Source organism: Epinephelus lanceolatus, chromosome 17, assembly GCF_041903045.1.
Source record: "Epinephelus lanceolatus isolate andai-2023 chromosome 17, ASM4190304v1, whole genome shotgun sequence".
NCBI classification, from domain to species: Eukaryota; Metazoa; Chordata; class Actinopteri; order Perciformes; family Serranidae; genus Epinephelus; species Epinephelus lanceolatus.
In genome coordinates this window covers 10062400-10088156 of record NC_135750.1, presented here as the reverse complement: position 1 = coordinate 10088156, position 25757 = coordinate 10062400, and the positions used below count along the sequence as shown (strand labels likewise).

Genomic DNA, 25757 nt, shown 5'->3' with positions numbered 1-25757 from the left:
TGGTGTTTTAAATCTTTAAAAGGTAATACATCGACAGAACTGTGAAGACATCACAGATTTCTTTTTTGTAACCTGCAGCTTTAAAAATCTCTAAGCTGCCTCCTCCCCTTCATGTAAATCCCCGCTCATGACTGAAGTGGATTTAATAGGTGAAATCAATCAAAGATCAGAGCCCAGATTCTCCTGATCAGCCCGTTTCATTGAGAGAGCATGTGGATGTAATATATTTGCAGCTTTGAACACCACAGAGAGACAGAGGCAGAGAGAAAGAGATGAAAAAGAGAGACAGATGAATCGGTATCAGATCTCTGTAAGCCAGGGATTCTGCACATTGGAGCTCGTACAGATTAGCTTACACTGCAGCTGCTGCAGCAAGAGAGGAAGAGAGTGTGTGTGTGTTCACTGTCCAGCACTGGCACTTGTTGTGTGTGTCTCTTCTCCTCATGCAGCAAGCAATGCAGCTATCAGAAGAGCAGTGTGTGTCTGTGTGTGTGTCACTGTCCCCAGTGCTATCACAGACATATCCCAGCAAAGCTCCAGGCGAGACTCTCTCTCTTGCTTCAAATCTATTGCAGTGAATCGGGCCACTAAGCACCACAAATCAGTTTAACTTCCACTTGGTTATCACAGCTCTCGGCTCACCTCAGACACCCTGCGTCACTCTGCTACCTTTGCTCTGTTCATCTGAATCGCAGGAGATTTTGAAAGCCTCCAAGCTACCAAGCTAGGTTGTTTTTATTAGTGTTTTGTTGACAAAGTGCGACACCAGATCACAAGTGGATTCCAGATGAAGCATAGAGACTTATCACTGAAACCTGTGTGTATCAGCATGTGGGCTCCACGAGCTTTGCACCTGATCCAGCAGAAAGTCAGATTATCCAGCTTTGCATTGAAAAAGATGCTTCATCATTTTACAGTAGCCACCTCTAATTTCAGGACTCCCTAAAAAACTTGGTATATCAGCAGGGGTGGTGCCTTATGCTTGCATCAGGTCATCTCATCTCTTCTTAGGGTGTTTTCACATATGTCTTTTTTTTAAACAAACTGAACTCAGTCCTCTTAAAGTGCACCAAAAAGTGAGCCAACAGAAAAAGGACTCTTTTTTTCTACTTCGATGTGGCACTGCAGTGCAGTTATGAAGCCCCTCGCTTTCAGATGAACTTAAAACTGGAGGAAAACTTTAGTGTTTGTGTGCTGTAGACTGTTGCCGTTTGATGTATTCTACATTCCACTATCTGGAGACGTGCAGTATCTTCCGTGGACAAAACTACTCCTTGTCCTGCGTCCTTGTAAGTGTTACAGGACAGCGTGGTTTCATCTGTTTTTTCAAGCGTCCCAGTGCAACAGCATGTGATCTAAAGGGTTAAATCAACCTCCTGAGGTGGACCGAGTTCAGTTCGCTTCAGAGGGGTCTCTTGAGTTCTCTCTCAAGAGTTCTCTTGGAGTGTTCACATATGTGCACAAAATGCTTGGTCACCCCTTTGAGTCTGTTTTGAGGGGCTGAAAAGGACCAAATGTGAAAACATCCTTAGATAAAATAGCAAAACCATAACCTATAAGTTGTTTATTGATGAATTTTTGCCTTAATCCCAACATTAAACCTCCTGGAGACCTTTTTATTTTATTGTCGTTTTTAATTTACAAAGATATGCTAAGATTTTTGCTTCTTGTACTGCTAGTCGCAACCATGATTAAACTTCCCTGCAGATTTTCAAATGACTTTAACCTAGGGCTGCCCCCTACTACTCCACCAAATGTTAGTCACCCAGAGAGGTTATTAGTTGGCAAGATTTCACTGGTCACTTAGCCGCAGAAAAACAAAAACAAAACAAAAAAAGCAAGCAAACAAGGTGTGCTGCACCTTGTCAAAATAAATCAAAACCTATATGACTGGACCATGTGGGAATTTAATTTGAAAGGACAGGCACAGGAAGTGTCCACGCTCAGCAGTCAGACAGGAGTCAGGTTAATTTCCAGGGCTGGTACCTGCGGTTATTCCACAGGCTAGTTAATAACATGTCGGGCAGGAAATCCAAAGTGTGGGATCATTTTGAGAAGGTGAAGGACGAACCCAAGGTGATATGTAAACTCATCTTCATTGGTCGACTACAAACATGACGTATCATCTGAAACATGGAAGTAGCTACATGCCCATTAGCCCACAGCGCCATTAACAGGCGGCTCGCTCAGTGTGTGACGTGCACTTGTAGATAAAATATAGGCCTATATTAATGAAGGTTCATTAGTACGGTTTTGTATTTCTCTGTAATGTAGCACAGTGTTAACAATGTTACTGACACTGTTCTTTCTAATTATTCTAATGGCCCTAAATGACTAGGAAAGCTCTTAGTCGAGTGCAGCCCTAATAATGTTCGACTGAACAGTGCTAACATATATTGAAATTTAGATGAACTAAATTATGTCCAACAACAAAAATCTACTCAGACATCTAACTGTCTAATTTTCCAAGCTTAATAATAAAACAAGTCCATACTTTGTCCAATGTTTTCTTTTCATCAAACCAAATCATTCAGGATTTTTGTTCTGCAGTCTTGCCAAAGCATGCACTGCTACGTCATGCAAAACCTCACCCATCCGTCCGTTTAATTCCCAGTTCCACACAAATCCCTTAGCTTTTACTTTCTTGCACAAAATCTTAAAAAAGGTTTGATCCAGATAATAGTTTACACCAAATAACTGCTAACAAACCATTCAGACGACCTCCACGGCATCAGTTCATTGTACTTTATGGAATTCAGGAGCATAAATTAAAGCTAAACTGAAAGATAATTAGGTCGGGCAGAATAACCAGAAATCATCTACTTAAAGTAAGTGAGGGACATTTAAAAGACTAGCTAAAGAGTAAAAGGTCCAGCTGAATTATTCATCATAAAAATAAAAGCAAGAGTTCCATGTCACAGTGTTGAAACTCTTAGTGTTACTAATGGGTCCATATACGATGTTGTCTATTAGTTTCAAATGTGCAGATTTTTTTGCCTCATTTTCCACAGGCCTGTAGCTCATTAGCACTGCTGTGTATTTCTCTGCTGCTCTCATTAACAGAATATTCCCTCAGCAGCCTGAGTGAAATCAGAGACAAAGAGGTTTTGGTTCAATGAGAGCAGAGAGAGAAACCCTCAAATGTACAGTGCTGAACTTATAGTGCATGTTTGAGGGTGGAAAAAAACCCACATACATTAAATGTACTAGAAGATTCTCTTAAGTAATTACCTCAACTCTGTATCCAAGGACAAGCAGGACATAGTTGCCTTTTCCCAGCAACTACCTAATTTACATCCTCGCAAATTCACATGTGGAGCAGGCCAGGAGAACTGCAGGCCTCTGCTGCTGGACACATGCAAGATTCATTACTAAAAAGGGCACCTCACCATTGTTGTTGACAACTCACCCGCCCACTTTGTCCCAGCTCATTTGAGGATTTGACCTGGCCACCTTCCAAATACAAAGTCATTCCTCTAAACCTTTAGGCCACTGGCAACACATTGTATCACAGTGTTATCATTTACTTTCCCAGCCAGTTTTTTTTTTTTTCTCACTCAACCCCGAAATCAATCCACCAACCGTATGATTAACAGGCCTTTAGGGGTGGGAACTTGCAGTCAATTCTCCAATAATCCACTGATTGGTCAGAGTAGTCCATTGTACGCCAGGTTAGAGAATTGAAAAAGTGTCATAGCAAACAAACAGAACAAACTATTGAACCCTGCAAATGCACTACTCATTGGCCATGAGGGGATTAGCTGGAAGTGGCTTGCTTTTAAAGTACAAGTGCTTGCTTACAATATAAGACAAAACAGACTGACAAGAGCACTAATTAAAATGGAAAATGCTGGATTTTATGTCTTGAATTTTGTAGAATATCTGCAGGCAACGGCTTGTTTCAGTAATATATATTGAACTTAAATGCAAGAGGATTTTGAATACACATAGATCTTTCTACCTACCCTCAATAAGTGCTACCAAGCAGCTGATGCTTTTCTTTTCTCTCACATAAACTGCAACCCCTCCACAGTTGTGTATCACATTTGCTGCCAAACACTGGACTTCTTACATCATCCACCACATCTGTACCAGCAATAGTCCAAACATACTCTCATCCTTTTTTGGAAAAGTTTGCCCTTGTTGCTTACTGACCAAAACTATGCCGGCTATGTTAACGTGTTGTAAACATTAAATGGTCACATGGGGTGCATGAAAGGGAGGAGGTGAAGGAAAAGAAGAGACATTCGAGAAGTGCTTCTAGATACCCTGTGACTCGAGAATTCTCATAGAAAAAGTGTGGGCAAGTGTACAAAGACAAACACAGCAGAGTTCCAGCTAAGAGGTTGGATCCATTCGCTATCATGTGTGATTATATTGTAGCAGATTTATTGGTGCTGCTGGGTCTCATTGCAAGCCAACATCTCTGTTTATCACAGTGAAAGAAAAGGATGGAGTGAGGTGAAAAGGGAGACAGAGTGAGAAGAGAGGAGCACTAGCTAATTTAAAACTCAAAGCCAAGTTACTGAGTCATTGTCTTTCCCAAGATAAAAAGACTGAATCACAGTGTAGCAAACAGAGTGCATAAAACTAAGTAAAGCAGAACACAATGCAGGGATGTGTTAGGGATGGGGGCAAGGAAATGGTTTTGGATCATTTGACATTTACTGACTTTCACTTTGTCTCGTTTCCAACACTAAGGACCTGTAAGGGTTGTCAGTTTCCGAATTAACATGCTAACGTGCCTAACAAGACTAATTATCTACAGCTATGTTAGTGGCTCTGGTGCCGTGCCATTGTTCCAACAGCTCATAACTCCAAAGCCCCAATAGCCTGAAAAATGTCCCATTGGATTGAAAGGCGATTTGTCTGACATCCCGGAATCCCGAAAACAAACTGGCATTGCTCCAAAGCTGAAAATATGCTGCACATTCTTTGAAGCATGTGGCTAATTAGCCTATTATGCAGAGTGATGTCATCTGACCTGCCTACGTGGCAAGACCATGACCTGTCCCACTCCATATGTGATTGGCTTACCCTGATATTCTAACCCCAACCACCATCTCACTAATGCCTAAACAAAACCAACCTAACCAATGAAGGTCCGATGACATCATTCTGCATAATAATCAGCCATCTGGTTCTGTTTTGGTAAGTGCCTTTGAAACAATGCGCATTGTTTTCTGAGTAACGACCTGTCGCACAAGTGGACTTTTGGTCCAGTGGGACATTTTTCAGACTAGTAAGGCTTTGGAATTAAAAACTGTCAGAACAAAGGCCACTCCCATTGAGCTAAGTACTAACGACAGCATGCTAACATCCTCACAATGACAACGCTAACATGCTCATGTTCATGAGATACCATTTCAGCGCTGACACACATAATTGAGCATAGGGCTAGTTTAGGCAGGGCACGATGTCAAGCTCAGCTTGCATCCCAGCTACATCAGCTGATCTCAAACAGTCCAATTAACTGATAGAGCAGCTGATTGATGGAAGGGAGTCAGCTGATAGATCACATGATTCCTTTCTATGCAACCAACTGGTGAATCTCATTCAGGGCGTCCTGTTTAAACTGCTCTGGTCTGCCCACTGTTGCTGCTTCCTCTGCAAGCCGCTTTGCAACCTACCTCCACCCCAGCTCCTCCTTGTTATGATGTGTCTAACTTATCAGTGTCATTTCTGTTTGTCATTGATGCTGCTCTGTTCTGTTTCTGGGGGGTCTTTGCTGCTGCTCTCCCTGCCTTAGGCTTTCCATGTAGGCGCATGAAAGGGCAGGGAGGTTTACTCTCTCTGCCTCAGGCTTTTTGTGTTTGCACGTGGAAGGGCAGGGAAGTTTGCTCTCTCTGTCTTAAGGCTTACCAAATTTGCACATGGAAGGGCAGAGAGGTTTGCGCTCTCCGCCTTAGGCTTTCCACATAGGCACATGGAAGGGCAGAGAGGTGTGCTTTCTCCATCTTAGGCTTAATGTGTAGGCCTGAGGAAAGGCAGAGAGGCCCTAGAACAGAGCTCTATTGCCAAATACATTACTGCAATATAAATAAAGTGGTCCTGACTGAACTAACACTAGTTAGGACTAAACTAAAAGCTAAAGTAGGCTAGAGCTGAGGCTGATGGCAGCGATGCAGATATTCAGCCACAAATTAAAGTCATAGACACAATGTTTTCATCATGGTCTCATGTTTATAGTGCATGTATCAATGTATTATAATTAACTAATGACTATGTATTAAAGTTTACTGTATATAGATGCTGAAATTGGGTGGATGTAATAAGGGTAGGGAGGGATGGGGAGTGCAAGAGACTGTAGATGGAGAGATAAGAGAGGGAGTGAGGATGCAGTGTATTGGTGCCTCCCTCTGTCGCTCAGAGTGGTTTCCTTTTGTCTCTCCTTCCATTGCTACTCTCTGCTCTCCTTGTCCCTCTCTTCCATTCATTTCTCTGTAGTCTTTCCTGTATCAGTCCAGTTTTTCTTTACGTCCATTGATCTCACTCTCTGTGTCTCTCTTCCGCTCTTTCCCTCAATGCAGTACAATTAGAGGCAGGGAAAAAGAGAGAGATAGAGGCCCAGCAGAGCATGAAATGGTCTGAGCTTTTACTACAACTGGCAGTGTTTGACCGCATACTGCACCAGCCATTGCCGCGGTTACCCGCAGCAACACTGCACTAATAGAACGGCATGCTGAGGGGGAAAAACAGAGGAAGAAAACAGAACGAGTAAAGCCAGTGTGTCCTGCATGCAGAGCAGGTGTTAATGAGAAAATTGAAAGCATGCGCTAACACACATATACGCACGCTCATGTTGTCTTCCTGACTTATATTCCTGACACAAATATGGTTTACCTCAATCTATTAAAGCATAAACACATACATAAACACACTAATAGTGTGCACTGGCATAAAACGGAGACATGGACCCAGCCTTCATCAACATCTTCAGGGACCCGGCCTGACTACTTCATCATACTGCCAGAGCTGAGACCTGACCTGACCTAATGTAATAGTCTAGTTATTCCTTCAGGAAAGAGAAACATATGAGCTTGATTTGGGCACACAGAGTGTTTTTCTCATGGCACTGTAACATTAATAATAATAAAATCCCATTTACTTTCCATTTATGTTTTCCCTATATTAAAAGCTAAACCTGAAGCTATTTTCCATTTGAAGCTGACAGTTTTATATCCATAACAAAGCTATGTAGAGGTGTGGCAGGTGGCGATGAGGTCATACAGGTCTTACTGTTGCAACAATGAAGAAGCCTTCCTTTATAGATACAATCAGTATTTAAGGGAACGGTCACAAAAAACGTCACGCTCCGCTGAAGGGAACACAAAGTGTTCATTATCATGCTGAGGAGCTGCTGAGTGGCTTTGTTCACATCAAATAAACTTAAAATTACAGAGTTAAAGGATTTTTTGGAACCTGGGTGCCATTTTTCACATATTTCTCTAAGTGGCTGATGGGGCAACACTTTTTTTTTAACTGGCCAGGCTGCAATGTGAACAATCAAGGCATGTTGCACTGTCAATTTAAGTCCACTAATAGTGCTTGTTTTGCCACTGACAGGCTAAGATGTTATCATAAGAGTAAGACAAGATTATTGAAAGGATCCCTTCTTTCGTTAAGAGTAAGATCCTTTTGGTTTAACCTGAAACAGCCATAAACTTACTATCATCAAACCCACCAGACTCCATTTAAATAAACGGTAATTCTAACATTGTAAAACACACTTTGTTAAAAGTCAACAGAAGCAAAATAACAATCACAGACACCATCTTGGTTTGTCTTTCCACTGTTTTAACAATCACCAACTCTGGTTTGGTTGAAATAAACCCTTAATTCACACAGTTAGATGGGAAACAATGCTGGCTCTAAACACGCTAAAATCACTGTTTATTTAAATGGAGTCTGATGGTTTTGGCGGTGTCAATTTCGGGGCTGTTTCTGATTAAACAAACAGGATCTAACGCTTTATCCAAACAGTGTTAGATTGTGTTGCCTCTGGTAAAAGTTGTGAGCCTCTAAGGAGCACATGGTCAGTAACATAGGCCAATGGCAATGAGTAATGTTAGCGCTGCTTTGCTGTCTCAAAACATGCATGGAATTCACTAAAACACCACAGTCTATGACATCATAGCGTTAATGTCTGAAGGGTACTGCTGTTTGATTAATCATATCTATGGTAAATGTAATAGTGTCTCTCATGTGAGTTTATAAACCGAGCTTTCCCAGCATTTACAGACTTGGGGAAAGGACTGTTTTCCCCCTGCGCCATCTCCGCCCTCACCACACCCCCGAACTATAACCAAACACTGACTGCATCTATGACCAGGGATTTTGGCAAGCTCCCCTCTAGTTTCCTTACATCCATTAATGCTCTCTCTGTTTTCCCGCATGCCATTGTGTGTCTTGCTTGAAACACATGACACATAAGGACATCATAACCCAAAAATAACCAAAGCCTAAAGCGACCTTAAGGGAGTCTTAAGGGACTCAGAAAAAGGATCAGGTTTCAGGTAGCAGGACTGTAACACAAGAAATGTAACACATTCAATTGAAGGGCAAAACAATGATGATACATCTGTTTCACTTGACCTGCCAATTTCATACGCACACACACACACACACACATGCACACACTTGGCAGTCGTCCTGCCTCTGCGGTGCCTGTGTGACTGACATGGAGGATAAATAACCTGGTGAGATTCAGTTCCAATATCACAGGCCCCGCTTGCCAAAAAATTAACATCAGCATAATAGTATTAGCCTGCGCATAGTCATCCATTAAAACTACTTAGGGCAGACAGGCAGACCGGGGAATACACCAGCGCTCTTATTAAACCGTTTCCCTTTGTAGATAAGAAGCGAGCACAGAGCTGCGCCATACATGTGGAGATGCCACAGGTTTGAATCTGGCTCCTGTCTGCCTCATCAGCATCGTCAAATTGATCTTAATCAACCATGTACAGGAGGTGAACGAGGAGTTTGACCTGCTTAATTGTGTGGATACAGGACACGAAAAGAAAGGTTCCTTTTTCACAGATGACTTCGTAACAAGATATGCTACTTGGCAATCAGAGATGCCTAAATTTGGATGTTATTTGTTCAAATAAATAAGAGAAAAGCCCTGTGAGACAAGAAGTAATCACTGGTCCTGGTCCCGTAACATGAAGCAGAGTCTTGAAGTTTGCTGAAGAAAGAATGAAGAAACCACTCGCCACATTGTTTTAGGAGATAATCCTTTAAGACTAACATCTTGTGATGCGAGATAAAGCCTGATCTTTTGGCTTTTCACAATAAAAGCTTTGCCTGTAAAAATAGCAGCACCGACATGTGGTGTATGTTTGTGTGAGCACACAGACCTATGAGCCTTTTGTCCGCCCTTTATAAAACCTGACAGAGATTTATACCCACTGCTTTGTTCTCAGCGGTCCAACTTGCCTCTGTAAGCCGTGAGCTAAGACCCACAGCCCCCATCTACAAAATCAGATGTCAGAAATAAAAAGAAAATCACACCTGAGCCGGTTCAACCGCCCGTACTTGTTTCAGGGGCTGAATTCCCGGGCGGTGCGGAGGAATTGTAAACTGAGCCGTCACTGGGAAACGGGTGTGGCTGTTATGATGGGATAGCCCTTTCTTCACGCGGCTGAATGAACCAGATGGCACAGTCATGAAAAGGGAACTTTGACACAGTTAGTGAAATCAGTGGGCGTCGTTAAAGGGATGTTATTACAATGTTTGTGCTTTGCATTTCTCAGAGGTCACCTGTAAATCAAAGAGTGTTGGTTGCACTGTGACGTCTTTTCCTTTAAAATATACTCTTAACTTTCAAATTCTCTGGAAGAACAAACTGCGTCAATTATGTGAGAGCTGCCACAAAGTGTGTGTTGGAGCCAAATGCACATTCATTGACATCAAAATGTCATGTGGCATCACTCTGACACTGCATCAAGTACTTGCTCAGCAGCGATAAGCACCCTCGTTTTCGTGATAGCAAAATGACTCATGCCCTCTTGTTCACACAGATCAAAATCAGTAAATCTAAACAGTTAACATAATGAGAGGACACATCTGGCGCCAATAAGAGCAAATAACGACAAAATATAGTTGCCCATCTGGTCTCTGAGTCTATATACGTCTCTCCTCCACTCTATCCCACTAAACCAGACCACCCTCTCTTTCGCTCTCATGTCTTTTAATCACTCGCTTGCTCTGCATCCCTTCTCCGTCTCTTTCCGAGCCTCTCTTTTTCTCCATTCCTCTCGCTCCATCCTAGTGGTTGCCAAGGCGATGGTGTTTTGTGGAGGCAGCTGGTTAGGGCTCATTTGTCAAGCGGCTGACCTGCCCTCCCTTCTCCTCTCTTCTTTTCCTCTCTCCTCATTCTTCCTGGTATTCAACGTAGTAAAAAAGACTGAATAGACTAATTTCTGCACTCATAAGACCCGAACAATCACGCAGTAATACGGCACATTTCGGTGTCGTCCAATTCTCCCGTTATCCTTAGGGAAGTGCCAATTTAAGATGAAGGTTAAATTAGTCTTTTTCTGTTGGAGCAATAGGCTGCCATCAATTTAGTGCTGTATACATAGGTGTAGATTATAGGTTGGACACAGGGGACATGTTGGTCTTAATATTTACAACATCTCCCTTTAAATAAAAACATGAAAGAAGCAGAGGACTTTTATTTTGACTAAATTAAAGACATTTATACCCCTTTGGGCCATCAGCCCAGCACCATTACAACAGGGCTACCTTCTTGAAGGTGTGTCTAAACTAATGACCGCTTGTCTTGAGTGATGACGTTTAAAAGCAGAAGGCTGCTCCACAGTTAAAGTCCCCTGTTATTTTTGCTACATGTGTTTTTGGAGGTGAGCTTTTTGCAGAGGTGCAGTAAGAGCCTGTTGTCTGCAGCTCTTCATCAACATCTCACTGTGGCTGTTTCTGCTTTCACCTTCCTCCCTGCTGCATTATTAGACTTGCCTTTATTGAGGAAGAGCCACTACCAAAGTTACTCCAATTCAGTAATTTCATTTCCTGTAGATTCTTCACAATAAAAGTCCCGCAGTAATTTGTTGTGTAAAAACTTTTATTGTGAAGCTGCAAAATAAGGAAATGTTGAGTTTCAGAGCAGCAACTTCACACAACTTCTAATACGACTTTTAAAATGCCTTTCTCTCTGGTCTCCTGCAGACGGAGGTGAGGAGAGAGTAGAGGAAACACAAGTCGGCGCAGCATTTAAGCAGAAAACTCACAAATTGGTGCATCGAAATTCACCAGTTTGAAGATCAACTGTCAACAATCAAGTGTTTGATGATTAAAATTTTCCAATGAAGGATCCCAAACCTGCTACATACGTGTCTCCCCAATGCTGACACATAACCTACACATTTGGCTGTATACAGTAAAAAAACAACAAATCAACTACTTAATGATCCTGACATGAGATTTTGAAAAACATTGACTGTGCTCTCCTTCATGGGAAAAAACTGTGGCAGCTTGCCTGAGATAAGAGCTGACTTTCACAGAAAGAGGGGTGGGAAAGTGCCAAGACATGATGTCAGTCTCTGTACTTTCTTCCCTCCCTCACATGCTGCATGTTTACTACACATTCCCCTCAGCTCTGCTCCTGCACATGACTCCAGCTCATATTTTCACACTCCATCTAATGTATTGATGTTTTTCAATCAGTTAAATAATATGTATGTCACCCAAAAACATTGACTCTGACCCCAGCAGGTACCACATATTTGTCAAGCAGTTACCAGGAAGTGTTACTAAATTATTACAATGATTATTTAATCAGCAGAGTCAGAGCTGATTTGTTTGCCGTCAGTCAAATAATCAGCGTATCATTCAAGCATTAAATCACATGCTCAGTTAATACCAACTCGTGCAAACACACACACATACATACACACACAGAAACAGGTGTGGGTCTCCTGCCAAGGGAAGTGTTATGACCATGTACTCTGTAACACGAGAACACAACCTTCACACCTCATGAGGCACAACCTCTGTGTGTGTGTCTGTGTGTGGAGGAAGAAGCTTTACATTATTATTTTACAGCGTCGTCGTTCAGTGCCACAGAAGAATTATTAAAACGAATGCAAATTAAAAGACACTACAGTACGCAGACGCACTCACGCAGTTTTAATCATTCGTCCTTTATAACATTTAAAAAAATGAGGCTCTCCCACAACACTTGTTATCTTCCTCTGCTAATTAATTCACTGCTTTTTTACTAATGATACTGCTGTCACAGAAGGATGGAGTGTGTGTGTGTGTGTGTGTGTGCGCGAGTCGTGTGACCTACAAACCTCATCATGGCTCATTACTATCTAATGCCTCGCTGATATGAGTGTGTGAAGGAGTATTTGAGTGCATGTGTGTACACAAATGTGTTGGCTGAAGTGATGTTTTCCTCCCCGTGTGTTTAATAGGCCTGTGCATATTACTATTAAATCCACATAGTTATATCAAACGTATTAGATCTGTGGAAGCGACTGGGGACTTTTCATCTGTAGTCTGCAGCTGGGAGGTGTATGATGTTTTAACATTGTGTGGCTCAATGTGTGAATGAAATTTAGGATTTATCAGCTCTTCAGATGTGCTGTAGTCATCACTGACTGAAGCGCCAAATGGTCAAACCACGTCTGAAACTACCTCCCTATACACCGATATGATGTCAGACTAGGGGCAACTGTTTCTGACAGGTTTACAACCCAACTGGCACAAAAATGTTGGCATTGTAGCAAGGTTTAGGCACAAATCCACTTGGTTATGGTTCGCAAAACATCATGGTAAGGTTTAAAATACCTGGCTGTGGGGGCACAATCCTGGCAGCAACATCAGGGATATCAACACATTCTCACTCCGATCTCATCACATATTGACGTTTGATTTTCCACGTCCACATACGTCATGCAAGGTACCCTGGGTGTGTTGGTTGACGACGTTCTGGGACGCAGTGTCAAGTTCTGCCTGTTACATGCATTGTCTTCTTTCAAAATACACTTCTGTTTTCACAGGAAATTTATCGTTTACAGTTTCTTTCAAAATAAACACACTACGTCGGTACAACACCACTAATTGACGTTTTTTTTCCTTCAACAACAAAAACATGTGGTTAGGTTTCGGAAAAAAGAACAGGGTTTGGCTTTAGAATCTTAGGGACACAAACACCACTCTCGCGGGTGAAAGTCTGTGTTTGTTGGACTCATCTACCACCCCTCCCGCCCACCCTATTTGGACTTTCACCACCTTAGTTTTCATCCTTCTCCCGCCGCTGCTAAAGGACGTCCTCTTTCATTGGTTTATGATGCCACAAGTCACTGCCCAAGTGCTGGATTTCGACGTTTTCAGAGTGAGACCGGACTGATATCAGTAAAAACACAAGGGCTCTTTGTGCCACTATCCTGGCAACTAAGCAGCATTGACTCGGTGAAAAGGGGCTCCTTTTGTGCCTAAAGACCAGCTGGGAAAAGATTAACAGGTCACTATAAAACACCAATGTTTGGTGCCTGAAAAGCCGCTGGGAAACAGCAATGGCTCGCTAATCACACCCAGTTTGGTTGTCTGTTGGTTGTAGTGGTCTGCAGCTTGGTAGACGTCTTGCCTTGGTGACACACAGCTATACCAACACCTCCACCTTCCAATGACAAAGAGAGCTCATGCACTACATCAGTTTGGAAACACGGATATGATATGTATGAATCGCGCAAATGTAACGTATTCTTGGTTTGCAGAAACGTATAATGCCAACATTAAATTCTGGCAACTGGGCTGAATGATAACAGCCACTTCCTGTCACCCTGACCATGTTCCACTGAATGAAAATCAACTTCTATCTGCACAATGACAATATTTTTAAAAAAGCACACACATGCACTCTGGTATGCAGAAGTATGTGTGATTGCACACCATAACACACAGCCTACGTTCCTATAGCTCCCAAGCATGCATCTAAAAAGGCCAATCTGTGCTGGTTATTGGAGTGTAAAGTCCCAGTCTGCTGTGTGTGTGTGTAGGAGGGAGCCTAATTTGATTCTCGGTGGTACCATGTTTCTCCACTGGCTGCCTGTTTATGGAAATTGTATAATTGGCTCCATGTTTGTATGCATGTGTGTGTGTGTGTGTGTGTGTGTGTGTGTGTGTGTGTGTATGTTTGTGTGTTCCATATATTTACAGCCTCACAGGGTCAAAAAGTGACTGAGTTCAAGTCAAAACCGAGCCAAAACGAGTACATGCATGTTCTGGTTTGTACTCTGTTTCAGCTTGAGTGTGTGTATATGTGTGTGTATAAACGTGTGTGCATCCACCTGCTTGCTCTGTTTTCTTAACTCTTCTGACCTAAATGTGTTTGCATGTGTGAAACAAGGGCTCGTTGTCTGCCTGAGTCACATCAGATGCAACGCTGGTTGTCTGGCGCCCTGTCCAGGGTGCACCACGCCTCTCGCCCAGTGTCAGCTGGGGTAGGCTCCAGCCCCACCCCCAACCCTGCACCAGGATAAGGGGTTACGGATAATGAATGAATATATGAATGAATGAATGATCCCATACTACTTCATGATGTAATCAAAGTCTGTCTTTTGTCACTGTTTTGATTGAGAAACAACCGAAATTACATATTATGTGTTAAAATCCAGCCTTTACACTTGAAAGAAATAATGGTTTGACATTGTGATAACATTTTTGGTCACACCACCCAGGCCCACAATGGAAATATTCAACCTGGCTGTCCTCGTCTCTGTCTAAAAATATAGTTTCAATGCAACAGCTATGGAAAAAAAAAGTTGAATTGCTGACCTATTTTGTATTAAGTGGTCTGGTAATTCCATCAGGACCATCTCTAATAAAAATAGAGCCACTTAGGGTGCTGGAAGGTGCTCTGGATAAAAGTGCTCATCATGTGATGTGACAGGTATGATGATACTCGTTTGTGGAGACGCATGTGAGCAGCACCGTTAGAAACTTATTTTATTACTGAGACTTAAAACTTGCTTTTATTGTGAAAGGAACACAAAATTAAATTCCAAGTGGGTAAAATAACCCCACCTATGCCCTTGTTTGAATTGTTTCTGGTGAAACGTGTATTTATTTCCAAACTGTACTTGATTCCAACCTCACAGAGACAGCCTGCAATTTTCAATTCACTCACTGTGCTGTGGGCATGCTTAATACACATTAGCTTTGGACAGCCGTCATCTCAAGGAGGCTGACGAGTGCCACTGAAACAAGTCAGTCTGTATTAGAGCCAGGTGAGGTCATGTCAGATTGAAGAAAATGACGTTTTTGTACTAAACAATCAACTACACAACTTGTTAAGATGAAGATTTTTGCAGTGTTTTAGTGGTTTTAGATTCAAAACTAATGTAGTAGTTGAGGTAACAGTGGTACTGACAGTGGTTGCAGTGAGCGCAGCAGTTGCAGTCATATCAGTTGTCGCAGTGGCAATTATAGTGGTAATAAAGATGGCAGCGTAAAGGTAGCTGCACCCACAGTGTAGCAGTAGCAGCCTAATTGTAGTAGCAGAAGCAGTACTGCTGGTAAATAGGCCTGTCAAAATCTGGCATCTGTATTGTTCCATTAAACCACAAGGTGGACAGCAGAGTGCACACACACACACACACACATACAAACAAACATGCTGGACAGAGCAGGTAGTTTCTGTGACGTACTGCACTGAAGACAGACATGGAGATAATTTGACACTGCTGAGTGCCGTGGGGTTGTCTGTGTGTCTGTGTGTCTGTGTGCTCTCCCTGTTCCCCTCACCCTCTCCATCTCTCTCTCTCTCACACACACATGCACCTTTCCATCTTGCACAGAGCACACCAGACGAGCCTTCACAAACTATTCCGGAGAGAAATTGTGCCAGACCTCTTACGGACAGCGAGAAAGAAAGCTGTAAGGGCACAGAGGAGGAGGTATAATGGAGAAGAGCAAAAAAAGCAGGGACACAAGTATGGAAAAGTCCAAAACTTTAAGAGGTTTAAAACTTTACTCCCTCCCCTCTCCTCCTCCCATCACTGCCCCCATTCACACTCATTTATCTATATAAGTACCCTTCCTACATCTCTCCCTCCCTCCTTCTTTCTCTGTCTCTCCAGCAGAGAACAGAATCAGGGTAGATTTAGCCTGGAGGCAATCCTATTTAGATCAGCTATTTTGTAATTCCTCTTTTTTTTTTTTTGCAACAAAAATGTCCTCTTCTTGTCCCTATAGGGACATGCTCCGAGCCGCAGCTACTCACAGATGGCATACACTGTATTCTTCTATGGGAATGCATCTTTTTTTAAGAACAAAATAATAAATAGATAAATAAAACCTATCTTGGGACAAGCGCTGCAAATTTTAAACTATAAATACTCAGCCATGTGGCGGTGTATTTAGTGAATGTTCTCTAATGTGTCCTAAATCTTATATGTTTGTTTGCTTGTTGTGTCTGTCAACAGCACAGTTTGGCCTCATGTCAACAGCAGCTATTTTTAACTTGCATCACATTAAAAATGTGTGAGACTTTACCCGGAAGACAAAGGACAGCCAAGCTTTGTCGCGTGTCCTACGTTCCGTGTGCCTCTTAACCTTATAAACCAGTTCTTTTACATATCAAAAATAAATTTCAGAAGAGGAACCAAGTGTGCGCACATCTGCAAACATACTCAGGTCTGCACACTGCAGGCTTCAAATAAATAGTGTATGTGTCTTTTTGTTTGCCTTAAAAAGAGAATTAACTATTTATCTGGAGCCGACAGTGTTCAGACCACCTTTAGGCCGTACATATTAAAGTATATCCAACCAGCTAGCTTTGGCTTTAGACTGGAATTACCACCTTGTAGTTGCATGCCTACACAAACCTGTTGTGTTGCAGTTTCAGTTTACAATCATGCCTGACCAGACTCATGCGTAACTCTGACAGCTGACGATGCTTCCACTTTGGATGTTGTTGCAAAGACGCTACAAATTCTAAAACATCGATGCTTCACACACAACTTCAGCCGGGCTGCATAGATGATCTAAACAGTCACAACAGTTTCAAGATGGACACCCAAGTTTAATGTCACCAGTTCAGTATCTGACCAAATCCGCACACAGTTTCTGTTCCTGAATAGTTACCGCATAACATTATGTAACACTAAACTTGACCTTTGACCTTTGGGGTATATGATGTCATCTCTTTATCATTTTATCGTATTAGAGATTTGTCAGAAATGTCGTCTCAATTTCATAATTGGTGTATGAATCATTGAATTATGGCCAAAAACATGTTTTGTGAGGTCACAGTGACCTTTCACTCGTGACCACCAAATTCAAATCAGTTCATTTATGAGTCCAAGTGGAGGTCTGTGCCAAATTTGAGGAAATTCCCTCAAGATGGTCTTGAGATATCATGTTCACGAATATGAGATGGATGACAAGGTCACAGTGACCTTGACCTTTGACCAAATGCTAATTAGTTCATTCATGAGTCCCAGTGGAGGTCTGTGCCAAATTTGAAGAAATTTACTCAACATGTTCTTGAGATATTGTGTTCACAAGAATGAGATGGAGGAAAGGTCACAGTGATCTTGACCTTTGACTTATGACAATCAAATTCTAATCAGTTCATTCATTAGTACAAGTGGAAGTCTGTGCCAAATTGAAGAAATTCCCTGATGTTGTTATGAGATATTGCATTCGCGAAATTAGATAGGTGAAAGGTCACAGTGACCTTGACCTTTGCGCTATGACCACAAACATCTAATCAGTTCATTCATGAGTCCAAATGGAGGTTTGTGCCAAATTTAAGAAATTCCCTCAAGATGTTCTTCAGATATCATGTTCACGAGAATGAGATGAATGAAAGGTCACAGTGACCTTTTAACCACCAAATTCTAATCAGTTCATTCATGAGTCCAAGTGCACGTTTGTGCCTAATTCAAAAAACAAAAAGGCTCAAGGCATTCCTCAGATATTGTGTTCATGACAATGGGACATCTGTACGTGTGTACAGACAATCAGAGAACCTGAAAACATAAGGCCTTGGGCCCCGGCTATCTCCAGCGCAGAGGCATAAAAACACTGCTACTCCTTTCACTCATTAGAATATTATTTATGTAATGGCGACCATTTTAAACATTAAGAGATCATTTAATGCAGCAGTTAGGGAGTTTAAGTTGTTAAAAAACACTATGTGGTAATCAAACTTGTGATTTTCTGGTTACAAAATGACCTCTCCCTACATGTAGATGAAGCCGTGGTCGAAATGCTTTCCACTTCAGCCACTAGCACTATAGTTTATAGTCATTCTGCTCCACCTCTGGATCTTTCCCCTGGGAAACACACACAAGGATACACACACACACACACAGTAACCACGATAGCCGGAAGGACAGTCCATCATTTGATTTGGACAAAGTGTTATTAAAACCCACTTAGTCCTGGCTGTAAGAGCTGTAAGCTATGGAAACTATGCAGTCTGCCGCAGGCTGCAAAAGCCAGCCCTGCAGACATCTGCTTCAAATCTGACCAAAAACTGCAGAAAGGGAGACAGAGAAAGAAAGTTTAAGACTACTGTTACTAAGACAGCATCTCTCCCATTCATTCATCATGACAGCACACTTTGTTTCATGTCATTACAGCCCTCCTTCCTCGCAAACAATCTCAACATTTCCAAACAAGCACTGTAAGCAAACTTTTCGTTTCCAAGGCAAACTGCTGCAACTAACAAGTGATGCCTGCCAGCTAAGAACAGACAGAGCTCTACATCTCCTCCCCAAGTGTAGCTTAGTTTAATTCTGTAGTCTCATATCACATTTTATATCTCAATAGCTTTACAGGCACACAGCTGCAACAATTTTTAACCTCAAGCTTTCCAAAAGATATTCATAGGCAATATTCTGCGATAATGAATCGGTCCAGGGCGTTCTCAAAGTCTGCTGACAACTCCCATAAACTAGCAAGTGGCCCAAACCGTAAAAAAAGGCCAACTGCTGGGAGCTGTGAAGTTTATTGTGCTCTCACTAAAGCTACGAGCCCAACAGGACTCCAGGCCACCACAAGAAGGCTTCACTGCAAACACTAATTTGTGGCGACATCGTGAACACGCCCACCTCACTGTAGGAGAGGAAGAGTGGGAGAGCGACTGGTAGCCCACCTTATCGAGTGTTTCAACAGAAAACAATCATTTTGCAGCAGTCGAGTGTTTTGTGAAAAACAGTGCTTTGAAAACATTTTAAAAAGAGCAGTTGCATGGTAACAACACGTGGCCAGACACTTCAACAGAGGCATCCATTCGATGGAAACACATGATTTAAACAAACAGCAGTCACAGGGATAGTAAGAAAGACAATGTATCACTTGTAGTACTAAAAATGGCTTTGAATTGCGAAAATATACTGACACTGACAACATGAACCTATAAGAAAAGTAAATTTGCTCTGATGCATCCCTTTAGAAGTGCCTGTGTCCAACGCGATGATACTGTGAGCTTGATGTCTACAATAAAAAGCTTAAATTCACCTTAAACACAGTCAGGACACTTTCACATACAAAAATACATTCTGATCACAATATCAGCGTTTAGCTCATGCTGTTATTTGGACCCGACTCCTATCAATCCTCCAGAATTGTCAACATCTGAGTCAACCACTGAGTCAACATTTGAGTTAGTGTATAACACCACCAGCTCCTGTAATGATCAAACACACACAGATATGTATTCACAGCAGTGGTTTTCACCATAAAAGATTTAAAGAACAAAAGAGGACTTTGATAGGTTTGGTTCGGAGCCAAAGCGGTCAGCATTTGTACAAACATTTGGCTGATAGCTGGAGCTAATTCCCCACACTGCGAGCGGGTTAGGATTCAGAGTACAGTCGCCGGCTGTGAGCTAAATCACCACTGTGGTAAAAGAGCCCCCTGAAACATTGGTCAAATAGCAATCACAGACCTCACCATGCATCACCATCAGATAATAAGGCCTCTGCGTTGGGCTAAGAAGAGCTTTGGTGGCTGCGGCATCTCACAGCACGGAACCTTAAATGGAGTTTCAAGCTCTTTTTACACGGAGCAAGACAACAACAAAAAAGTCTCTAGCTGCTGGCTGCGTGAGTGGTTGCTCTGGGATGTTCTCACACAGTATAAAACCACCAAAAGGGCAACTGGCATCTTCTTTTTAAAAAGACTTTGTGTATCCAAATTAAGTTGACTAGATAGATGCTCCTTCTCAGCACTGCCCTGAGTCCCTGCTGCTTGTTTAATTCATGTACTGCTTCCAGCAACCAGCTCCTCTAGGTTTTCCCTTAAGTGCCATCTTTAAGGAAACTTCAAGACTTTTCATTTCATTTCCATCTCCTGACATTCTGTCTGCTTAAAATTCAAACCATCAACCGTCCAACAAATATCCCAACTTCTTGGCAACTCACAAGCTAAACCTGCTGCGCTGACTGTACAGCAGCACAGAGTGAGGAGATCAATAAAACCCACAGAAAACTAAAACAGCAACAGAATCCAAAGCAAAGAAGAATAAACAGAATGATGAAGATAAAAGAAGAGAGTGAATGAGTCAAAGTAGAGACAAGGTAAAGAGGGGTGGGGGAGCATTGATTGTGTCCCCATTGAGCAGTCCGCCTCGCCGCTCATCATGACCACCACATCACACTCACACCCTCACTTTCTCACATTTCCAGCAACATTTGCAACATCACACTGACGCAGAGCGTGAAAAAATAATCAAGAAAAACAAGCCGATAATGAAACTGCAGCTGAATAAAATTAACGCTTATGATTAAAATTTAAAGGCAGATTGACTGAAGTTACTTACAAGATCTCGTCGTTTTGAAATTCCAGGATGCCGTGAGTGTCTTCAAAGTCCTCTCCGCCGCCTCGTGCTGTTCCCTCCACCGTCTTGTACGGCAGCATGACTACGCCGCGAGCCCCCGACGTTCTCAGCACCTTCACCTCCATGGTGCCGATGCTCTCGCTGACATGGAATACAGGCTCCTCAAATGTAAAGATACCGGCGTGGTCGTCGTCAAAGATGGTAACGGTAGCTGTGGCGGGTATGCCAAGGCACGCCATTGAGTCAACGTGATTAGCAGACTCGCCTTCCTCTGGCTCCTCACCTTCTGATGTCAACATCTTGACGTTGGAGAGGTGAATCAGGAAGTTTTCATCCTCTTCAAAGATGTCGTCGTCGATGATCCCCACACGGATTTCCTTCATTGTCTCGCCAGCCTTGAAGACCACCACGCCCTCTGTGAACTCGTAGTCCGAGCCAGCGTTGGCCGTGCCGTCTTCCGTCCGGTAGTCCACAGAGATTGTTTTGCCCAAGTCGCCACCGCGTCGCACCACGTTCACCGCCACTGTGCCGCAGTTCTCAAGGCACTGGTAAGAACCGGGCTCAAAGAAGATCTTGGAGATGGGGTCGTTATCGCCAGCATCAGAGCGAACCTCATGCATGCTGACAGCCTTTCGTGCCTGATCGGCGGCATGTTTCTTCAGGATGTTGCCAGCACCTGTCATCAGCCTGGTGGCCTGGCATCGATAGAAAGCTCTGCTCTTCTGCTGCTGGCTCAGGACTTGGTAGTTGGCAAGCTCGATGAGTTGTTCCACCTAGAAAGAGAAAACACGAAGGCACACAGACGCTGTAAAAAAGGTTTTCTCCAGCATGATCAGTGGACATGGCAGTTGTTTTAAAATGTTGCTCCACCTAAAATCCAGACGCCCGACGGCTGGTATACCCTTTATTATAGGAAAGAATGTCTTCCTTGTCAACTTGTCTTCTTATATAAGAGAACATTGTTGAACACTGTCTGGCTGAATCACAGAGTTTCATCTTGTCTGCATAAATAAGATTTAATGGTGTGTCATGTGGGTGAATCCAACATTAAAAACAATCAAAGAACACTGATCTTACAATGAGTTATACCGTTACATTATGTCAACAGAAATTCCATCAACAGCGTCTGTGATTCAGTCACACTGTGGAATATGCATCAGATTATCTAAGTCTTTAAGAGGCCTAACACATCTGTACATGATGTGCCAGATGAAACATGAACAGCTTGGTAATTTCATACGTAAAGAAGTCCTCCATCAACAAGAGGAGCCAGGTTCAAGCTCCCATGACAGCAACCATCCGTCCTGCTTGGATTTCCCAGAGAAATGCACTGAATTCCTGGGTCGATCCCAAGCTTCTGTCACCATTCCTCCTTTCTATGTTGTCCTAACCTAACGAGTACTCCTCTCCTATCAGTAAATTATTGGAGGAGATGAATGAATTACATTTTCCTGGTTGGAGAAACAGCTGAGCTAATTGGAGCCTTTAAGGGTTGACTTAGAGTCAGTAAACATATAGTCAAGAATTTAACCTGTTCTTAATCACTGCTTGTGATATATTACATAAACTGCCTGTAACCAGTGAATAAACAAATCCAACATGGTAATGATCTCATTCTTTATACAGAGAAGTGGAGACTGGCTAGGCTTGCTGGCCAGTGGTAACATTTTATAATCACTCTGCTGATGAGTAAACTTGCCTACTTCATTCTAAGTAACATATAGATTGTGATCATGAATCGGAAGAATCAGTTCCCAACTGCTGGAAACAGCTTGAAAGTCTGTAAAATTTTGGTACACAAGTTGCCGAGCTGATGTCATATATGCAGAAACATGGCGGACGAAAGCAAATGCTCGGTTGATGGTATAAAGTTTGCAATATGGTATCAGGTTGTAACTGTTAGTTGCTGTCCATGGATAGTGTTCTAGATCAGTTATAAAAAAAAGTTATTTATTGGCATTATTAAGGTAGACAAATATTTTGGTAACACTTGAGTGCAGGGCTGCCAGAGGGCAGAGCTTTACATCTGTCTCACAGACGATATTTTTGGCCTAATACACACTTACAAAACAATGAAGACGAAGATCAGCTCTGCACTCAGGATTTCATGTCGCTAGGCTATGATACGGTATTGGTTGTGTTTGCTGAGCAACCTCAGATGCAACTTGCTGCTATGCTCCAGAATGTTGGTACAAGCACCCAACCTCCAAGCAGTTAAAGAAGCGGCATGTGAACAGCCCCTAAGGCTGCAAATCGTTAATGCGCTGTTTAAATGCTTTGAGCAGTAACATACAACATATCTTTGTAGCGTCCATATTGTTTCCACATTACGACATAAAGCTCACGAACACAATTTGGAAGAAGGTCTTCCCAACTCAGGAAATGGCACCATCCGAGGAGCATGTTAATGTAGCATAACTTTTCCTAGAAAGGGAACGCTATACAGAATGGTAAACGATTCATTAGGAGTGGTTTCTGTTCTCTCCTTCACTATTAGGTCAGCCGGCAAAACGGGGGCACCAGTATCGATAACTAGATCACAAACGAAAAGAGGATGTAGTGAAGAAATGAGTACCAATGTTAGAGCTTTGGGATCCAACTCATATCAGCAACAGACGTGCTGCTGCTCAGATCTACTGTACAATAGGCAGTACTGTAGTAGCCCTAAGTAGGCATTCAATATCAAAGCACTTGATGTCGAAGTAAGACTGAGGCAAATGCTTGTTTCTGACAACAGGTTAATCAGCCTTGTTGTTAATGCATATAGAGATGGGCAAAAGTGTAAAAATGTATTTTTGCATGGAAGAAGAATTCCAGTTTGAGCAGCTTATCTTGGTGCTTGCAACTTTGACTTTGCTTTTTTGTGTTGATCCTTGTCAAGATCACTGAGTAGAACTGTCCTTGTCACGCCATATTTGACACCTACAATATATTATTTGTTTTTGTGTTGTTTGTTTCAAATACAGAGGTGAGCAAAGAACGATACGATACTGAAGTTCGACTGGCCCCTAAGTGCGGTTTGTTTGGGCAGGTATGAGCACAGCAAACGCACTCAGGTGTGCACCAAAACAACCGAACCAAGACCTTCTTGAAGAGGTGGTCTCAGTCTGGTTACAAACGAACTCTGGTGCGGTTCGTTTGTGGTGAGAACGTGTTCCAACCTGGATCTGAACCAACTGCAGTCACATGACACATTGTTTGGGTTAAACATGAGCATGTTACAGTCCTGGAGGATTATTAATGTGCACCTCCTCCTGTACTGCCTTAATATGCACATTCAGCACATCCAATGCATCAAAACATTGTTTTCTAGTTGGAGCCGCGCCTCGTTTTCAAACTGTATGGTTTGACTAAAATGAACAATGACAGCAATATAGTCCACGATGAGCAGCGCTAAAATCAACCTGCGTAGTTGTCCCTCCATTGTGACATTAGAAAGTGTCACATTTATCTTGCAAGTGTACTCTTCTTCAACGTTTGCTTTACTTCCTGGATTTTTCCCGCATGGAAATTCTGACCAATCAAGAGCAGCTTTCTCACACAAGGCATTTGATCTGGTCCGCTTGTAAATGCTGCCGTGAGAACACGAACCAACTCTAGGCAATTATACAACTTTGGAACAAAAAGAGTCCCTGATTCAGACCAAAGGAGACGACTCTAGGTCTGAAAGCACCTTACATGAAGGTAATCGCCAAAATTCTTGATCCATACAGTACTGTCAGTGATCGAGGACACATGCTAGACTCAACATTACAGCTCTACTATCCTGTACATACCGACGCAATGTCTGATAACTGTACTACACTGTACCATTAGGCACAAGTATGCCCTATAAGACTCTGTGTTAACAATAAGACTCTGCAGCGATGACATAAAAACGCATTTACTATATGTTTATCATGCTGGCAGACAGACAGGCACATAGAGTATGAGTTGCCAATATTAGAACTGAAGTATCTGTGTTTATCTTTTTATTTACATATTGATACAATGGGTGCTTGCTTTGCTTTGCAATTTTCTTTTTTCAGATGTATCATTATCAAATTAATTTGAGCGCTTGCGATGAAACCTTAGCTACACTCATCACCATAATCACTGTGATAATGGAGGCAAATAGAAAGCGCATCATCTGTTGCTGCTTATTTTGTCACTTCGCCTTCAATACAAGAAAACACCACTGAGAAAAACACCCCAGACAGGGGCAGCAGTGACAGGATGTTTTTCTGCTCCCTATGTGAGGTCCTGTTTGACTTTGTTTCTCACCTCCTTGTCAGGGTGTTTCTGCTTGAGCTCCTTCAGGATCTTGGCCATGTCTCTGCGGGTCTCCTCCTCGTCCAGATCCTTCTCATCTATATCCAAACCCAGCGGACCATCCAGGAAGTCAACACCATGAGAGTTCAGCATCTTCCCATCCATCTCAATATCCACCTTATAACAGAAAAGACAGCAGGTTAATCAGTACTATTGATTCAAGGCTTTGGATCAGTTTGTCTAATCTCAAGGCAGAAACATTTCTGGTGCGGTCATTGAGGTGAACTGGGAACTTGGTGTGTGCCTAGAATGGCCTATAACAACTATGCAAAGAAATGAAAAATGTAAAGTGTCCAAGCAGCAACGTCTGGGGCTGAAAAATGGGGCTATCGTGAAAGTGACAACAACTGCAGTTCCCCTAATGGCCACTTGAGGCTGGCTCCAAGAGCAGGTCAGCCTTTATAAACCACCATTTTAAGAACATGTTTACAGCATAGTACAAAAAAACATTTCGGTCTCTCATGCTGTGAATTGAACTGATCCATTTTAATGTGATGAAGGCTTAAAGTTATGTATAATTACGGGCATAGCCACTTGATAAGTTGCTACCATGGCGAAAACATTAGGTAGTGTAACATGCCGTAACCCCAGATTCACAGAGTATAGACCTAGCCATAGTCACTAT

At 42.4% G+C, this 25757-nt stretch overlaps 1 protein-coding gene across 2 annotated transcripts in view; it reads right to left on the bottom strand.

The window, feature by feature from the left end:
- Nucleotides 1–25757, bottom strand: part of slc8a1b (solute carrier family 8 member 1b) — a 210607-nt gene that overhangs the window by 163786 nt on the left and 21064 nt on the right. For both annotated transcript variants that reach the window (XM_033613727.2, XM_033613726.2), the window contains exons 3-4: nucleotides 25085–25249; nucleotides 20804–21594 (exon numbers count right to left, since the gene is read on the bottom strand). In XM_033613727.2, the coding sequence (XP_033469618.2) occupies nucleotides 20804–21594; nucleotides 25085–25249 (956 nt within the window). The remainder of the gene's footprint in view (nucleotides 1–20803; nucleotides 21595–25084; nucleotides 25250–25757) is intronic.